General features: G+C 34.3%; 3 protein-coding genes across 5 annotated transcripts in view; all 3 read right to left on the bottom strand.

Moving 5' to 3' along the window:
* LOC111445350 (UDP-galactose/UDP-glucose transporter 2-like) overlaps positions 1-1,888 on the bottom strand; it is a 4,271-nt gene extending 2,383 nt beyond the window's left edge. The window contains exons 1-3 of one of the 2 annotated variants that reach the window (XM_023083687.1): positions 1,547-1,888; positions 1,109-1,137; positions 817-1,018 (exon numbers count right to left, since the gene is read on the bottom strand). In XM_023083687.1, the coding sequence (XP_022939455.1) occupies positions 817-1,018; positions 1,109-1,137; positions 1,547-1,672 (357 nt within the window). In that variant the 5' untranslated portion in view covers positions 1,673-1,888. The remainder of the gene's footprint in view (positions 1-816; positions 1,019-1,108; positions 1,138-1,546) is intronic. The other variant, XM_023083694.1, reaches the window with a different exon arrangement.
* A 3,742-nt stretch (positions 1,889-5,630) lies between these two features.
* On the bottom strand, positions 5,631-7,667 carry LOC111461748. 2 transcript variants are annotated; one of them, XM_023105509.1, is made up of 3 exons: positions 6,731-7,667; positions 6,112-6,327; positions 5,631-6,003 (listed from the first exon to the last, which is right to left on the bottom strand). In XM_023105509.1, exons 1-3 carry the CDS (start codon positions 7,283-7,285, stop codon positions 5,749-5,751), a joined length of 1,026 nt encoding a protein of 341 aa, XP_022961277.1. In that variant the 5' UTR covers positions 7,286-7,667; the 3' UTR covers positions 5,631-5,748. The 2 variants fall into 2 exon arrangements, with proteins under 2 accessions (XP_022961277.1, XP_022961190.1); XM_023105422.1 differs by having other exon boundaries at positions 5,631-6,327; positions 6,731-7,665.
* Positions 7,668-8,419: 752 nt separating this feature from the next.
* LOC111447340 (ribosomal RNA small subunit methyltransferase, chloroplastic) lies at positions 8,420-14,126 on the bottom strand. Its single transcript, XM_023086494.1, has 10 exons — positions 13,842-14,126; positions 13,125-13,274; positions 12,759-12,815; positions 11,791-11,889; positions 11,359-11,454; positions 10,866-10,950; positions 10,425-10,477; positions 10,185-10,268; positions 8,867-8,977; positions 8,420-8,784 (listed from the first exon to the last, which is right to left on the bottom strand). The coding sequence occupies exons 1-10, from the start codon at positions 14,082-14,084 to the stop codon at positions 8,719-8,721; spliced, it is 1,044 nt and encodes a 347-aa protein (XP_022942262.1). The 5' UTR covers positions 14,085-14,126; the 3' UTR covers positions 8,420-8,718.
* Between the last annotated feature and the right edge of the window lie 1,259 nt (positions 14,127-15,385).

Consider the following 15,385-nt stretch of genomic DNA (forward strand, 5'->3'; position numbering starts at 1 on the left):
AAAAAAAAAAAAAAAAAAAAAAAAAAAAAAAAAAGTCAACACCTAAAGGATGAAATTAAAATTATTTTTAAAAGATTAGGACAAAATTAAAGGATGAGATAAAAATTTTAAAAGGTCAAAATTAAAAACTTAAAAAGATTAGGACACAATTAAAGGAGGCAATTGAAATTTTTAGAAGACTATGACAGAATCAAAGAATGAAACAAAAAATTTAAAATTATTAGGAAAAATTTTGAAAAAAGACATAAATATAGTGAATTGAATTATCTTTCTAGCAAACAATACAGACCAATGAAAACACGTTAAGGAAAAGCATTTACTGATCCCCATCAGATTCAATCACAACAAGCTTGCAAATCATTTATCGACGAGATTATCAATCGACATTCAAGACAACAAATCCTTTTTCAACGAGATTGTCGATCAACATTCGAGATGACAAATCAATTTTCTAGAGATTATCGATTGACATTCGAGACAGTAGATAATTTCTCGATGAGATTATCGATTGACCTTCGAGATGACATATCGTTTCTCGACGAGATCATTCGAGACAACAGGTCATTTCTCTAGAGATTATCAATCAACATTCGAGACTACAGATTGTATCTCGACAAGATTACCGATCAACATTTGAGACAATAGATCATTTCTCTAGAGATTACCAATCGACATTTGAGACAACATATCATTTTTCAACGAGATTGTCAATTAACATTCGAGACATAAACTCACAAAGACCAGCTGATTTTTCATATGCATTCCCAAACAAACAAGATTTCAAAGCATATCTACACGAGAACAAGCCAAATTTACCTTCGTAGATTTGAACATAAGCTGAGCAGGATAGTTTAGAAAAGCCAAAGATCCTTTGGTAAGGCCATGGGAACCCATCAACACAGCAGAAAGCTTTACATAAGTCTTCCAAGGATTAACCATTTGCTTGGCAGTGAATCCTTGGAGATAAATCAGAAAAAGATACACAAATCCTTGAATAAATGTGAAGTACCATCCATAACTGCAGCAAAGAAATTCAATATTGAGTGAAATTAAAGAAATGCGTTATGGAAATTTCAAGAGCATAAGAAGTTTTATGTCAAACGCTCACCTGAATTGCAGCTTGTTATATACATATTCCTAAACATTAGGCAGAAATCGAGATTCAGTTCATGTAAATTTGGAAATATCGAATGTAATAATTTCAATCCCCAAAATTGAAAACCAGTAGCATATGAACAGATAAACGGATCAACCAAGCAAGTATTTGAAATGGAAATGGAATTACGAGGATCTTTAGGTTGAATGCCAAAATCAAAGAGTAAGAAATTTTCCGAGCGATTTTCAGTCTTTCCCCAAATTTCATTTTCTCGAGAAACAAACAGAGTGACATGCAGCAACGGAATCACAAATCTCCTTCAATAAATCAAACAAAAACTAAAACCGAATACAAAAAATCAAACAAACAGTACAATAGAATAGCCGTATAAGTCCAGTATTTTCTCGGGAACCAAACAGAAAAGAGAAAATCCGAAAAAAAAAACAATACCTCACAGATGCCATTAACTAAGTAGCCAAAGAAAAATCCAGAAGAGCAAATGAGAAACTGGTGCCATTTAGGGCGCTCGGTGAGGGAAATCCCAAACAGAGTCCGAACTTGTTCGTCGTTCTTCATAGTCGCCTGCTCGTCTTCTTCTTCCTCCCCCAATCAATCAACGAAGGCAAAAGTGATGAAGAAATCAAAAGGAGGGAGAAGAATCTGAGACAGAAATTGAAGGAATCAAGAACACGAATCCATTGAAATGGACACCGAAGAAACTTGCATGCTAGAGAGAGAAAATCCGTTGAGAGACATTTAAAAGAGTGAAGAATTGAGTTTATGTAGAAACGTTGGCGCGGAGCCGGCGGTGAAAGTGGACGCTGATTCACGTTACATTCTAAGCTCCGCGCTGGCCCCCCCCTTTTTTTTTTAATTAATTATTTAATTATTATTTAATTATTTCTTGTTGTTTAAAAAGTATTTTTTTTTAATATTTTAACGATTATAATTTTGGTCGAGAAAGTTAGAATTTAGTTTTAGACTCGATCTCGACTTTGACATGTGACACACTTAGCTATCGTGTCGTGTGTTCAATTTGTTAGTGCTTCTAATGATTAGGGGTCTACACTATTCAGGTTCGAAAAATATTTTGCACCAATTCGAATTTTTTAACTAGTGTTAGGTAATTGACCCGAACAACTCGAATTGAGTTCACAATCCAACCCAAACTAACACTCTATTTTCATGTTGGATTCGGTTGTCGGGTTATTTTTTTAATTGTTTAAAAAATAGTACATATCCACCTTACATGTTACATTAATAACTAAAATCTCTTCAACCTCAAATATTCTTAATTTTTTTATAATAATCTCAAAAGTAGAGCGGGTTTGGATTAGGATTAGGTTGTAACCCTATTTTCGAGTTGATTATGTTGACCCGATAAAAAAAATGTCAACTCGAAACCCATTTAAAATTTTCCGTTTTTTCAAAAATTCAACCCAATTTATGAAAATTGAAAATAAAATTATATTGAAAAAAGGGAAAAAATTTCAATTTCCCTTCTAAATTTATTAACAAAATTGGTAGAAATTTTGAATTTTATTATTATTTATATGTAATTTTAATTTTAATAGACAATTTTCATATTCACTAAAGATTGATTTAAAAAAACGTGCATTATGTGGACGGTTAGATCATCTCTATTTATGATCTGACGGCTACATTGGCATTGATGCTGTGGATTTGCGCGTACTGGATAAAAACTCTTATGCCGCGTCTTCAAAATAGGAAATTCGAGACGAGGGTAGATAAGTAATTTACAAATTTCACAGTTTAATTTATCCAAAAATGTACGAATATTATTACCTGAAAAGGGAATTTCCATAAATAAATAAATATAAATTTATGCAAATGTTGGTCTAAATTTAGTTTTTATATTATTTATTTCTGTCTTCATAATTTTATTTTTTCTATTTCTTATGCATATTTATTTTATATTTTTGTATCAATTTTGTAAAAAAAAAAGAATTAATTTTTGTAAATGTGCTTCAAAATATTCAATATATATATATATATATATTGTCAAATAAAATTATAAAATAACAAAATAATAATAATAATAATAATATGATGATAATGGAGGTTTAATGCTAATAAATGATTAATTATTATTTTAAATGAATTGATTTTAGGTCTGAAATTTATTTTAATTCTCAATTAATTAAATAAAATTAATTCCTATTTTAATCATTAAATTTTAACCATTTTACATAAAAAAAAATAATTTAATATGCTCTTGATTTATTAAATAAAAAATTGATATAGACACTACGTTTAGGTGTTGGATTCTAAAACGAAGAATTTAAAATTCTTTATTATAAAATTTAAATTATAATTAATTAAAAAAAAAGTCAACTACAACACTAATTAAAACAACTTTCTAAAATAAAATAAAATTTAAAAATTTAAAAAGTAAAAGTTAAGTAAAAAAAAACGAATAAATGACAAAATCTCGTAAAATAATTGATATTATCAAAATGATAAATATATAGAAAAAAAATATTAATGCAATTTAAAGTTTAAATTAATATTATTTTTTATTTTTTAAATTGAATAATATTATTTTTTACTTAATTTTTTAAAATATGTTAAACCATTAAAATAAATGTATCATAGGGATTGGAGAAATAAAATAAGGTTTGAAAATAGAGAGATTGTTTTAATAACAAGCAATAATATATTTAAATTTTAGCTCTTTAGCTTAGTACATTGACCTCATAGGTAACTCCCACAAATTTTTATATTTTATTTATATCATTAATTAATAAAATATTAATTAGATTTTTACAAAAAAAAAAAAAAAAGGTAAAATTTGTTCGAAAGAGAAAGGACGTGACCTACATAACAAGAGAAACTTGCACATCGATGTCGTATTTGTCACACGATCTTCGAGATTAGGTTAAAAAAGGGTCGAATTGAGCTTAACCAAGTTTATACGAGTCGAGGGCACAGTGAAAGTCGACGGGAGGTCTCGAGCTTTGACCTAAATTTTCTTTCTCGCTCCTGTTTGATGGTCCAATTTTATTTTATGTAAGACTTTTTTTTTATCGTTGATTTTCCCGATCCTCTATGTTTGTCTTTATGATTCTATTTACCCCGAACATCAACCATTTCTAATCGTACGACTCGTTAAAATTTCACGATACGAAGTTGATTAATCTAAGGGAGTTAGATACGAAAGTTGATCGATCCAAGGGAGTTAGAAGGTTTGGAGTAAGTGCAAAGAGACATTTCACATGAAGAAGTTAAATAAAGGCTTTGCTAAAACGTCAAGCATGGCTTTTATAACATTAATGAATACCTTTGACTTTATTTATTTATTTATTATTATTATTATTATTTGTACATTATACATTAAATAAATCTTTTTCGTAAAATTGAAATTCTCAATTGTTTGCAAATATATATATATATATATATATATATATATATATATAGGTATGTTTATTTTAATTTTATTTAATCTTATAATGATTTGTTCGATTATTTATTCTTTAACAACTTTTTAAAATTAAAATTTTAAATTTTTTTTAATACATTTGAAATTCAATTTTAAAAAAATTAATATTTTACTTTTTATTAAAAATAAATTTGGTATAAAACGATTCGAAATCCAAATCTATACAACCCAAATAATAATATCCAAGCGTTCGGCTCGATATGGATGGTTATCGGCTATTGTTCTATCAAAATCGATCGTTATATCACGTTGAAACGATCGTTGTAATTGATAAGTTGTCTTCAAGACAATGCTTTGTAAATCTGTCTAGACTACTAATTGATAAGTTTTGTTCGTTTGCAGCTACTGCAATTTCTAACCTATGTTTATTTGTCGGTGTTACTCAATTTAGCTTGATAATTGTATCTGCATTTGTTGAGTTTGAGCTGGATTAGAGAAATTAACTATTTTAAGTGAAATGCTTTAATTCAAATTTTAGGGGAAAAAATTCACGATACTTGAAACTGGCTCATAAATTTGAGATGTCGATGGGGACAAGACGTGGATAGAGAAGGTTTCCCCATCTCGTCCCCGCATCGTTTTTCATTTTCCATCCCTGTAAAATTCTCATTTTTTAGAATGTCGGTGAAGAAATTCTACTGCAAATAATTTATATTGTCGTCTTTGAGGTTTCCCTTCTGCCACTCCTGGGCCATGTGGCTTAAGTGAGCTACCCTGTGACGTGTGTCACAGTGTGGGCGAGCATACTGGGACGAGTGTCTCGAGCGACTTCCTTTGAAATGGGTTTTTGAAGAACAGTACCGATGGCACGGGTGTGCCGTTATTGCGCCCTAGCTAGCGTGTTGGAGGTTGCTACATACACCCGCTATCCGGTACGGTATCCGTAAATGACTCGGCATGGGCACGGAAGGGCCAATGCCTCGATAGAACCCAGATGGATGGATGTTCGGGAAGTCCCAATGAGATGAATGACACGCGGGCCCATTCTCGGTGGCATGACCGAGCGAGTTATGATGGCGTCAAGACATATGGACCCTATCGATAGGGATCGAGATGACAAGATGAAATGTGACGTTGCATTGAGGGACGTTAGCCCAAGCAAAGGCAAGGTCAAGTCCTCTTAATCCCGTATGCTATAAAAAATAAATAAATAAAATTATTGACACTATAAAATAAAAAATAATAAATAAAATTATACTGATAATGGGAAAATATCAAGCATAATTTCATCAACCAAACATCCAAAAATTCCCCCTTCAATTTCTAATCCTAATTCTTCTCTCTCCTCGTTACCAAACACTCCCCATTTCCCTTCTCTCTCCATCTCTCTCCAAAGATTTTCCTTTCCCTTTTGTGACAAAATCCATCCAAAATCATTTCCGTTCGATTCATCTCGTTCTCCGTCGTGTTTACTATCTCGATAACACGAGAATTCTCGTCGAAACAATTCATTTTCATCTTCTTCAGCTCCCGTCGTGCTAATTTTCCCATTATTATTATCTCGTTCTTCCTCGTTGTCACTTGCTTGCTGGTACGAAAATTCGCGTCGAAACAACTCATTTCCGTCTTCTTTAGCTTTTCCCGTGCTATTGTTTTTATCCCGTTCTTCATCGTCTTCACTTTCTCGATAATACGGACGTTCTTGTTGAAACAGTTCCATTAACTTGTAACTTCGTGATAATGAAATTGTTTCGTCGATACGTTCTAATAGTCGTCGAGCACTTTGTTCGCCTTTATTGTCACCTTTATTGTCACGGGATAATAAGTTTACCTGGAAAATGATTCAAAATGTTGTTAAATAATTGAATTTTTTTTAATTATAATAAATAATAAAATATATTAATTTATTTTATTATTTATTATAAGAAAAAATATATATATAAATAAACATAATTTATTTTATTATAAAATATATTAATTTGTAAATTTTTTATCAAATAATAAATACATTATTTATTATTATTATAAAATAAAATTCCCTATTTTAAAATATTTAATTTCAGTTCCAGTGTGGTACTCTACGGACGAATCTAGTATTGTGAGAAAAAATTGATCTAATCACACGGTTCGCAAATTTCTTGCAAAATAAAATAGATCTGACGGTCATGAAAAGTCAAAGAAAGTTAAAAAAGACCTTTTTCATCGTAAGTGCGAAGAACTCAATTATTGCTCACCTTTTTGTCGTTTTCTGAGTTTGTTACGGGCGTTTCCGACAAATCTTCACCGACACAAGAGAAATATACTTTCCCCGTCTCGTCGTCGTCGGAACAACCTTTCCACGACGGCGACGGCAAATCCTCCGCCGTGAAATCACTCTCGCACCAACTCGAACTGTTGCTATTAGTTGCCGTCGTGGTCGTCGTAGTAGTAGCGGCGGCCGTATAACGATCCGGCGAATCAGCGAAATCAAGCGGCGGAGCCGCCATTTCCGCCGTCTCGTCGACCAAATCCCTAAACGATCTCCACCGAATAATGTCCTTCACTTTAACAACGAAATCGCCGCCGGTTTCTCTCTCATCTCTCTCTCTCATCCCCGACAGCCGCCGCGAAAGGCTTCTCGGAAGAATCCTTCGCAATTTCAGCGACGGAAACGAGATCCTCTTAACAAACGACGCCGTTTTCGATTCTCCATTTCCATTACTTTCCTGAAGAAAATCCTTCAGCATTCTGGTCGAGGCAGCGTCATCCAAATGAAAAGGGGAAAATGACAGAGCCGCCGCCGCCGCCATAGAAGCAGCTTCAAGAACAGAGGAATTACTAAATCAAGAAATGAAAATGGAATTGAATTTGATTTTAAGTGAGTGAAGTGAGTGGGAGTGATGGATTTATATATATAAACCAATTGAAAGAGGAAAGTGGGAGGCAGCTTCGATAATGGGTCGAAAAAGCTCTGATGGGTGTCAGAGCTCAGCCATGGCGGATCAAAGATTCAGAGGGAAAAAGACAAAAGGAGTGAAGAAGATGAAGGTAACGAGGATGCTTCGTTTTTTGCTTTATTTTAATCCATGTAGGAGGAGAAAAATGGTGGGGGATTTGAGATTTTGTGAGATCTTGAAAGGGGGCTGATGAACTGTGTCGTGTTTAGCTGAAAACGCATGTGATCTTGTTTTGTAGTTTTCGACATCCTTAATCAGACATGTCATATGCTTTTTTAGTTGTCTCCTATTGTATTAGATTCATAATCTGAGTTGATTCACGTGTGGTGGTGCGTATCACAATCGGACTTTTCTTGTCAGCTGAATCAGCGATTGTGTTACGCTGACAATCTAGTGAACAAGTCAGACGTGCTACAATCAAATTTCGCAGACAATATTGCATAAATAATATCTTCCAAAAAAACCAGTTTTTATATTTTAAATGTAGTTTTACCTTTTTGCCCTTATTCATTAATTATGGCAAATACTACTAAATTAATGTTATGTAAGGATTTTACCACTACCACTTAACTACCAAATTATTTTATTAAAGTATTTTCATCAATTTTTGCAACAAAAAAAAAAAAACTATGTTTTGTGCTCTAAGAAGTTTTATACAAAATATAGATATATGTTTCCCGCGATAGAGTTTAAATCCCGATGAAGATTTCTCTCTTCTTTTCTTTCAAGCAAACGCCTCCCTTAGAGGGAAACAATCTGAATCATCAAGACCCTTAAATGACTACTCAGTGAACTCGTGAGCCAAAGATAAACGAGGCTATAAATGAACTTGACCAACAAAACGAAGGGGTGCAATAAAGATTTTCCTCTTCTTTTCTTCAAAACAAACGCCCCTTTAAAAGGACACAATCTAAATCTATGACTGCTCAATGAACTCGTGAGCCAAAGATAAACGAGGCCATAAATGGACTTGACCAACAAAACAAACAGATGTAATAATTTAGAATTTTACTAATGGTCGTCGTTGGTCACTAATATAACTGGAATCACATCATACCAGCATGAAAAGGCATGGATTCGTTCTAAAATGAACAGTGACTACAAAGTTGGCTATAAATCACTTACCTAGCTTGCATTGGTTCTTGTCAAGCTGCTTGTGGAAGCTTCCTTTTCCTTCTCAGTCCACTTCTCCTTTTACACCTTCAGTTTCTTCCTTCCAACCTCCTTTACAGGCCATCCTGAAGGAACTTGGATTTGAGTATCTCTTCCAGTTAATGCCTCAGGTATTACTGCTTCACAATCAAATTATGTAACCTAACAAAATCATTCAAGCTTAGCTCCTCTGGTCTTGACTGCAAACAAACCAAATATGAAGAAAACAGTTAATAGATTCTGTGGAAACTAGAAGATTTGCAGAGCAGAGATATGCCTTACAGTTGTTGGAAGGCTACAATCTTCCAAAGCTCTTTCTATCTCGAGGGCTGTGCTAATGTGTTGAAGCGATTTTCGTAACATTTTACGCTTGCCATTGAATGCTGAGTTAACCTATATCCATGAACAAAACAAAGCCTGTTAAAGGATAGTAGTGGATACATTAACGAACAAACCTAGATGCTGTAACAAATTAGTGCTGTTCATTACTTAAGATTTCATAGTGCGAAATACGAATACGAAAACTAAAGCGCACACTTGAAAGGAGTTCGAAAGGTGTCGGCAGGTGTGCGGAGCTGGAGCCTGAGCCCGCCATGTTTGACCGCTTCGAGAACGGTTTTTCTCTCAATTTGAAAGATGGTTCCGTGAGTCCAAAGACGCCTAAGACAAGCCCAAAAGAAGATTGTCCTCTTCCTTGTTAGGAATCACGATTCTCCACAGTGGTATAATACTGTTCACTTTGAGCATAAGCTTCATGGTTTTGCTTTTGATTTCCCCAAAATGCCTCATACCAATGGAGATGTATTCCTTACTTATAAACACATGATCATTCCCTAAATTAGCAAACGTGGGACTCCCTCCCAACAATCCTCAACAATCGCTCTCCTCAAACAAAGTATACTATAGAGTCTCCCCTGAGGCCTATGGAGCCTTCGAACAGTCTCCCCTTAATCGAGGCTCGACTCTTTCTCTAGAGTTCTTGAACAGAGTACACCCTTTGTTTGATACTTGAGCCACTTTTGACTATCTTTGAGGCTCTCAACTTCTTTGTTCGACATTTGAGGATTCTATTGACATGGCTAAGTTAAGGGTATGACTTTGATACCATGTTAGGAATCACAATCTCTACAATGGTATGATATTGTCCACTTTGAGAATAAGCTCTCATGGTTTTGCTTTTGGTTTTCCCAAAAGGTCTCGTACCAATGGAGATGTATTCCTTACCTATAAATCCATCATGATCATTCCCTAAATTAGCCAAAAATTAGCTAATGTGGGACTCCTTCCTGATGATTCCTCACATCTATGTTCTAGTGGACAACACCGTTAGATATGGGATGCTGTCCTTTATGGATCTTTTCTCTTGATATAACCAGATCAAGATGGCCAAGGAAGACGGGAGAAAACAGCGTTATAGTATAGCAACATGCTCTATGCTGTAGACTATTTTATGCAATAGCAATGATCAAGGAAAATGATATAGCTTGTATTATGAAACTAAGTATTTGGTTGAGCCCAGTTTTTTCACAAGAATGAAGAAGTATGTATGAATTAAGAGCAAAATTTGTGTATGTTAACGAAGCCATGAAGGAAATATAACCATTGAGAAGAAGCTCTTGATGGAGGAAACTGCAGGATAGTCTGCAGCTTGCTTCAGCTTGAAAGATACAACAGCTGCGTCAACCTATAAAATCGTAAACAAATGAAAATATCACTTCAACCATTTAATAGCCTTTTCTTTAAGAAACCAAAATTTTCCAGAAGAATCAAATCATGGATGGGGTTGAAAGTATAAACAGAAAAAGAAAAAAAGATATCTCATAAATGAGAAATTACTTACATTAGGCTGAGGAAAAAAGTTTGTCCTTGGAACTTTAAATTTGAATTCAGGATCTATAAAGGAATGGAAGAGAAATCTTACAAATAACTTCATAAAAATTTGTACGTTACCAACAAAGCTTAAAATTTTGTATATTTAGATCATTATGATCCATCAAACAAAATAATAGCAGTGAAATTTTTCTCCAACTTCAGTAAGATAATGTAGCAAAACAATCTATTACGTAGGTATTTAAGGTTTAGTAATTTGAATCATGTAATCAATCATTTCATAGTCTTCAACCAGATGAAGATGGAGATCTTAATCCATTCATAAATTTTGTAAAATACAAAATTGTGAACAATCTCTATAATCAGTTTAGAAGATGGCTATAAAACATGTACAGCACATATCAAACAACATCGACGTTTCAATTTGGAAGGAGTAGAACTAGTAGGATACCTGAATAAAAGTTCACAAATACATTGATGGGGCGTTTTTCAGATGTTCCCGAAGATGAATCCACTAAGCGTAGAGCTGTCTCCTCCTGATAGTTTAAACACAAATTCATGGTAGCTGTGAAAATGACTGATGATATCCATGGTTTAAATAGTGCGAGTCCAGCCGAATAATCTAGAATACAAAATAATCTGAAAGTCTATCATAGTTTATACATGTATGCGCACGGTATCTTGCCTTTGATATCATCTATAAATTTTCAAAAGAATCTCATAGCTGATTACAGAAATACTGTATAAAGCCTGACTAAAAAAGCAGCAATTACCCCTTCAAACACATAATTGAAACTTGAAAGTTTGAAATGTTGTTTTTTTTTTTTTTTTTCCTATATTGAATGACAAAAATAGGTTTTAAAAATAAACAGATAAAAAGTATTAACCACAAATAACAAGGATCCAATCATATCCAGAGCTTGTTCTTCAAAAAGCAATATTACCTGGAGTAAAAGAACAACTTCTGAAAAAATGTCTCCCATTGGAAGAAGTTGTTTAATTATATCTGTACTTATATTGAATGGTATGTTGGAGACTACCTGCAGACAAGAAACTCAAGTAAGCTAATTTAGAATAAAATAGTTCACTTCAAATGGATACACTTTCTGGAGCATAAACTAAAACATGCTTGAGTTTCCCGAACAACGTATACGAACATGACAAACATTTTATGAGCAAAACAAAAAACTTCATGACATCATTGAAAGTTATGGAGCTTAAGCATTCATTCTTGAACTTATGTAAAAATATGCAAGAACTTGAGAACCATTGCATAACAAAAAGACCACAGGAAAATGGTTACTGCACAAGGCATATTCTGATACAAAATAATCAAATGTGATAAGTTAAGAAGCATATCTAGCAGATGTACTTACTTTTGCAGGTTGTGATTTTGAATCAGACAACTCAATACTTTTGAGCAATGACGACATATGTGAACTCACGTGACATTTAGTGAAGTCCTCGTTTAGAACCTGCATGATTCAGTTGGAATAGTCACAACATTGCCTACACTGTGGAAAAACTTATATTGACCATGTATGAATCCAGTATATTCAAAAAATGCTTGTAATAAACATAGAACTAAGAACAAATATCTTATTCCCAGCACCATCAATTTTATTAACTTCTACTAAGCAAACATACGAGAAGCATTTCTTAGTGATATGAAAAATGTAACAGCCCAAGCCCACCGCTAACAGATATTGTCATCTTTGGATTTTCCCTCAAGGTTTTAAAACGCATTTACTAGGGAGAGTTTTCTACACCTTTACAAGGAATGTTTCGTTCCCCTCTCCAACCGATGTGGGAACTCACAATCCACCCCCCTTGGGAGCCAGCATCCTCAACGGCACACCACCCAATGTCTAGCTCTGATACCATTTGTAACAGCCCAAGCCCAAGTCCACTGCTAGCAAATATTATTGTGAGATCCCACGTCGGTTGGAGAAGGGAACAAAACATTCTTTGGTGTAGAAATCTCTCCTTAGTAGATGCGCTTTAAAACCTTGAGAGGAAGCCCGGAAGGGAAAGCCCAAAGAGAACAATATCTGCTGGTGGTGGGTTTGGGCTGTTACAAGAAAGAATTATAAAAGTGTGCTAGGTGAATGGAGAACATTTAAAGATCCAACTTCAGGTGTTGCATAAAAGATTGGCTTAGTCATGGCCAGCAATCTTATCAGTAGTTTTCTTAATTGACTTCATTGTGAGAATTTAACAAAAAAATAAATGAAATACAAATTTCTAGGAGTGATCTTCTTAGTCATGTAAGATGTTGTTGTCCTTACAGAATTTTGATCAGCAATCCTACTATGTTATCCCCAAAAAAAATTATTTAACTTACCTTCAATCTGTTTGTGCCAGCAAATCTTTCATCTACAAGAGCAGCCATATATGAATCCTATACCCAAACAGTAAATCCAAAATAAGACATATTATTTACCAGAGTGGATAGTTGAAGTAAAAGTTAAACTTGCATTTGAGAACCAAAAATTCAAGTTCTTGGTTACACTGAGGACAGGGTCCTTTAAAAGACTAAACAGGTCAAACAATCAATCTACATTCGAAGATTCAAACGTTCCCAACATTAAGGTATATGTTAGAAATGCTTTATTTGCATAGTTAACTTCGACATCCATTTCTCCCATCTGGATTCGTGGATCGAAACCTTACAGAAATCAAATCATAAGACAGAAAACAAAAAACCAACCTTCTCAACTGCAAGCACTGTGGCACCTAAGTCAATAAGGACACTGGTTAACGATCCAGTTCCGGGCCCAATTTCCAATACCACGTCGCCCTCTTTAACATTAGCTGCAGCAGCCAGCTGCTCGTTAATCGAAGAATTCAACATATAATGCTGCAAACATAAAAGATGCCAACAAGTGAAGGAAGGAAATCATAGGCTACTTCAAATTCGGTTCAATCCTACCAATGACTACTCATCCTTGAGAGAGGATCAGATCAAACTTGCAGTTTATTAATAATACTCTCGAATGTCCCATCTTCAATCCCCGTATTTAAATCTTCAAACCTCGTTGTCTCCCTAGTTTTGGGCAGGAAATGAAACCTCAATACTAATCATCAAAAAAAGTGATTTCCTAATGACTTGCGTGAAGAAAAACATCAATACATAAAGAATAGATCCCTCCAAAATTATCCAGATATTTGGTGTCCTTTCAATTCTTAAATGCTATCCAGAACAAAGGCTTCCTCCTGAATTCCAGCATGTAATCGAATAGAGAAAATGACTCTACATTTCCTATATCAAGATTTCCACACAAATTATAAACTGGCCGTTACTAATTTACCGTACACATTTCACAATTTCCCAGAAATCCAAACGCAGCTAAAAGAAATTAGCATCATACATCATCACTTAAATGACTAGGAGATAATCAGATAAACGAAGTGTTGGAGAACAGACCTGGCCGAGAGATTTTCTTGGCATGCGGCCTTTGGAATTGAGGGCTCTTAGAGTGGAATGATAATCATCTGGATTAACTCTTCCCCCATTTCTCACAGTAGCAGAAGAACAAGCTACGAATGGAGTAGCTCGCCGTGCGCCGACGGTGGGAGTAGTCGCCGGAAAACAGAATTTAGGGCTCTGCGGAGAGAACGTTGGTGAAATTGGCGGGAGGAAGGGATTTGGAAGTGGCGGTGCTGCCATTTTCTCACTCTCCACGGCTTCCAAGCGGGGACGAACGTGGATAAAATTGTCCCTGAATTTTGGAGGAATATATAATTAGATAATTCCAATTATAAAAATGTTATATTAGTAAAAATATCTTAATAATACTCTTAATTTTTAATAAATTAAAAAAATTAAAAAAATTAAAAAATTACCTTTAAATTTTTTATTAAAAAAAAATCCACTAATTGAAGCAATTAGTTGACTCAAATTTACGCTCATAAATTCGAGATTTTTTTCACTTGATTTTGAATAATTAAAAATAAAATTTTGACAGAAATAATTTAAATTATTTTTAAATCATTTTAAACACCAAAGGAAAATAAAATTAATCCCACAATTTTGCCGATGGCCGCCGGTAGAGTAACCAAGAGATCCGCCGCCGCAGTCTCCCGTTGCATATCCCACTCGCAACCCAGTAAATCTCCGGCCCGGCGGTTCATCGGAGTCCGGCAGCGGCCATCCGGCAGGTGGGTAGCGGAAATAAAAGACTTTCTCAGAGAGTCCGGCTCTAGTTGGGCACTTACGATACGCCGGAGGAAGCCGCCACAGCCTACGACGATGCCGCCATTGCTCTTCGCGGCGAAAATACAAGAACCAATTTCGTGGTTCCGGCGGCCGGCCGGTCACCGGAGACAAAATTCTCCGACATCAGCCCGTTGAAAGCGAAATTGAGCTAAACCATATATATATAAAGCAGAGCTTTGGAGATGTACCATATATATATAGCAGAGCTAAACCATATATATAAAGCAGTGCTTTGAAAGCGAAATCTAAAGAGTATTATGACGAGAACGAGCGAACAGAGAAAGTCGTTGAAGAACAGAGTAAGCGATCGGTTCACTTTCGCTAACATTTTCAATTTCAGATGCTACCAACCAGAAACAATGGTGGATTTGAAAGGCGTGTTAGGGCATGAAAACGGATGATTATATATATATATATATAACCTTATATCTTATATATAGTAATAGTTATATCTGGTATATATAGCAGAGGGTTATATCTACTATATATAATAAGCTAATAAAGCAGAACTTTGGAGATGTGCTGCATTTTCTATATTCTCTCTTACTCTACACGAAGTCATTAATATAAACCTTTAGTCAATAATCTCTTTACATTTTTCTTTGTGTTCATCTAGATCGAGTGTGTTGTTGTGCGATCCTAGCAAGGTGTTGATCATATAACCATACATCCGAGCATAATTGTACCCCACATTTTCATATATATATATATATATATATATATATATATATATATATATATATATATATATT

The sequence above is a fragment of the Cucurbita moschata genome, unplaced genomic scaffold, assembly GCF_002738365.1.
Source record: "Cucurbita moschata cultivar Rifu unplaced genomic scaffold, Cmos_1.0 Cmo_Scf00001, whole genome shotgun sequence".
Classification (NCBI taxonomy): Eukaryota; Viridiplantae; Streptophyta; class Magnoliopsida; order Cucurbitales; family Cucurbitaceae; genus Cucurbita; species Cucurbita moschata.

What these genes read in the sequence shown, in the direction of transcription:
- LOC111461748 (XM_023105422.1), bottom strand. Translation starts at nt 7,285, where the DNA reads ATGGCGGCGGCGGCGGCTCTGTCATTTTCCCCTTTTCATTTGGATGAC. An exon ending in ACTCAGAAAACGACAAAAAG is followed by an intron (nt 6,328 to 6,730) that starts GTGAGCAATAAT and finishes ATCATTTTCCAG; the next exon opens with GTAAACTTATTATCCCGTGA.
- LOC111447340 (XM_023086494.1), bottom strand. Translation starts at nt 14,084, where the DNA reads ATGGCAGCACCGCCACTTCCAAATCCCTTCCTCCCGCCAATTTCACCA. An exon ending in CAGTGCTTGCAGTTGAGAAG is followed by an intron (nt 12,816 to 13,124) that starts GTTGGTTTTTTG and finishes GTTTGGGTATAG; the next exon opens with GATTCATATATGGCTGCTCT. An exon ending in ATTGTAGCCTTCCAACAACT is followed by an intron (nt 8,785 to 8,866) that starts GTAAGGCATATC and finishes GTTTGTTTGCAG; the next exon opens with TCAAGACCAGAGGAGCTAAG.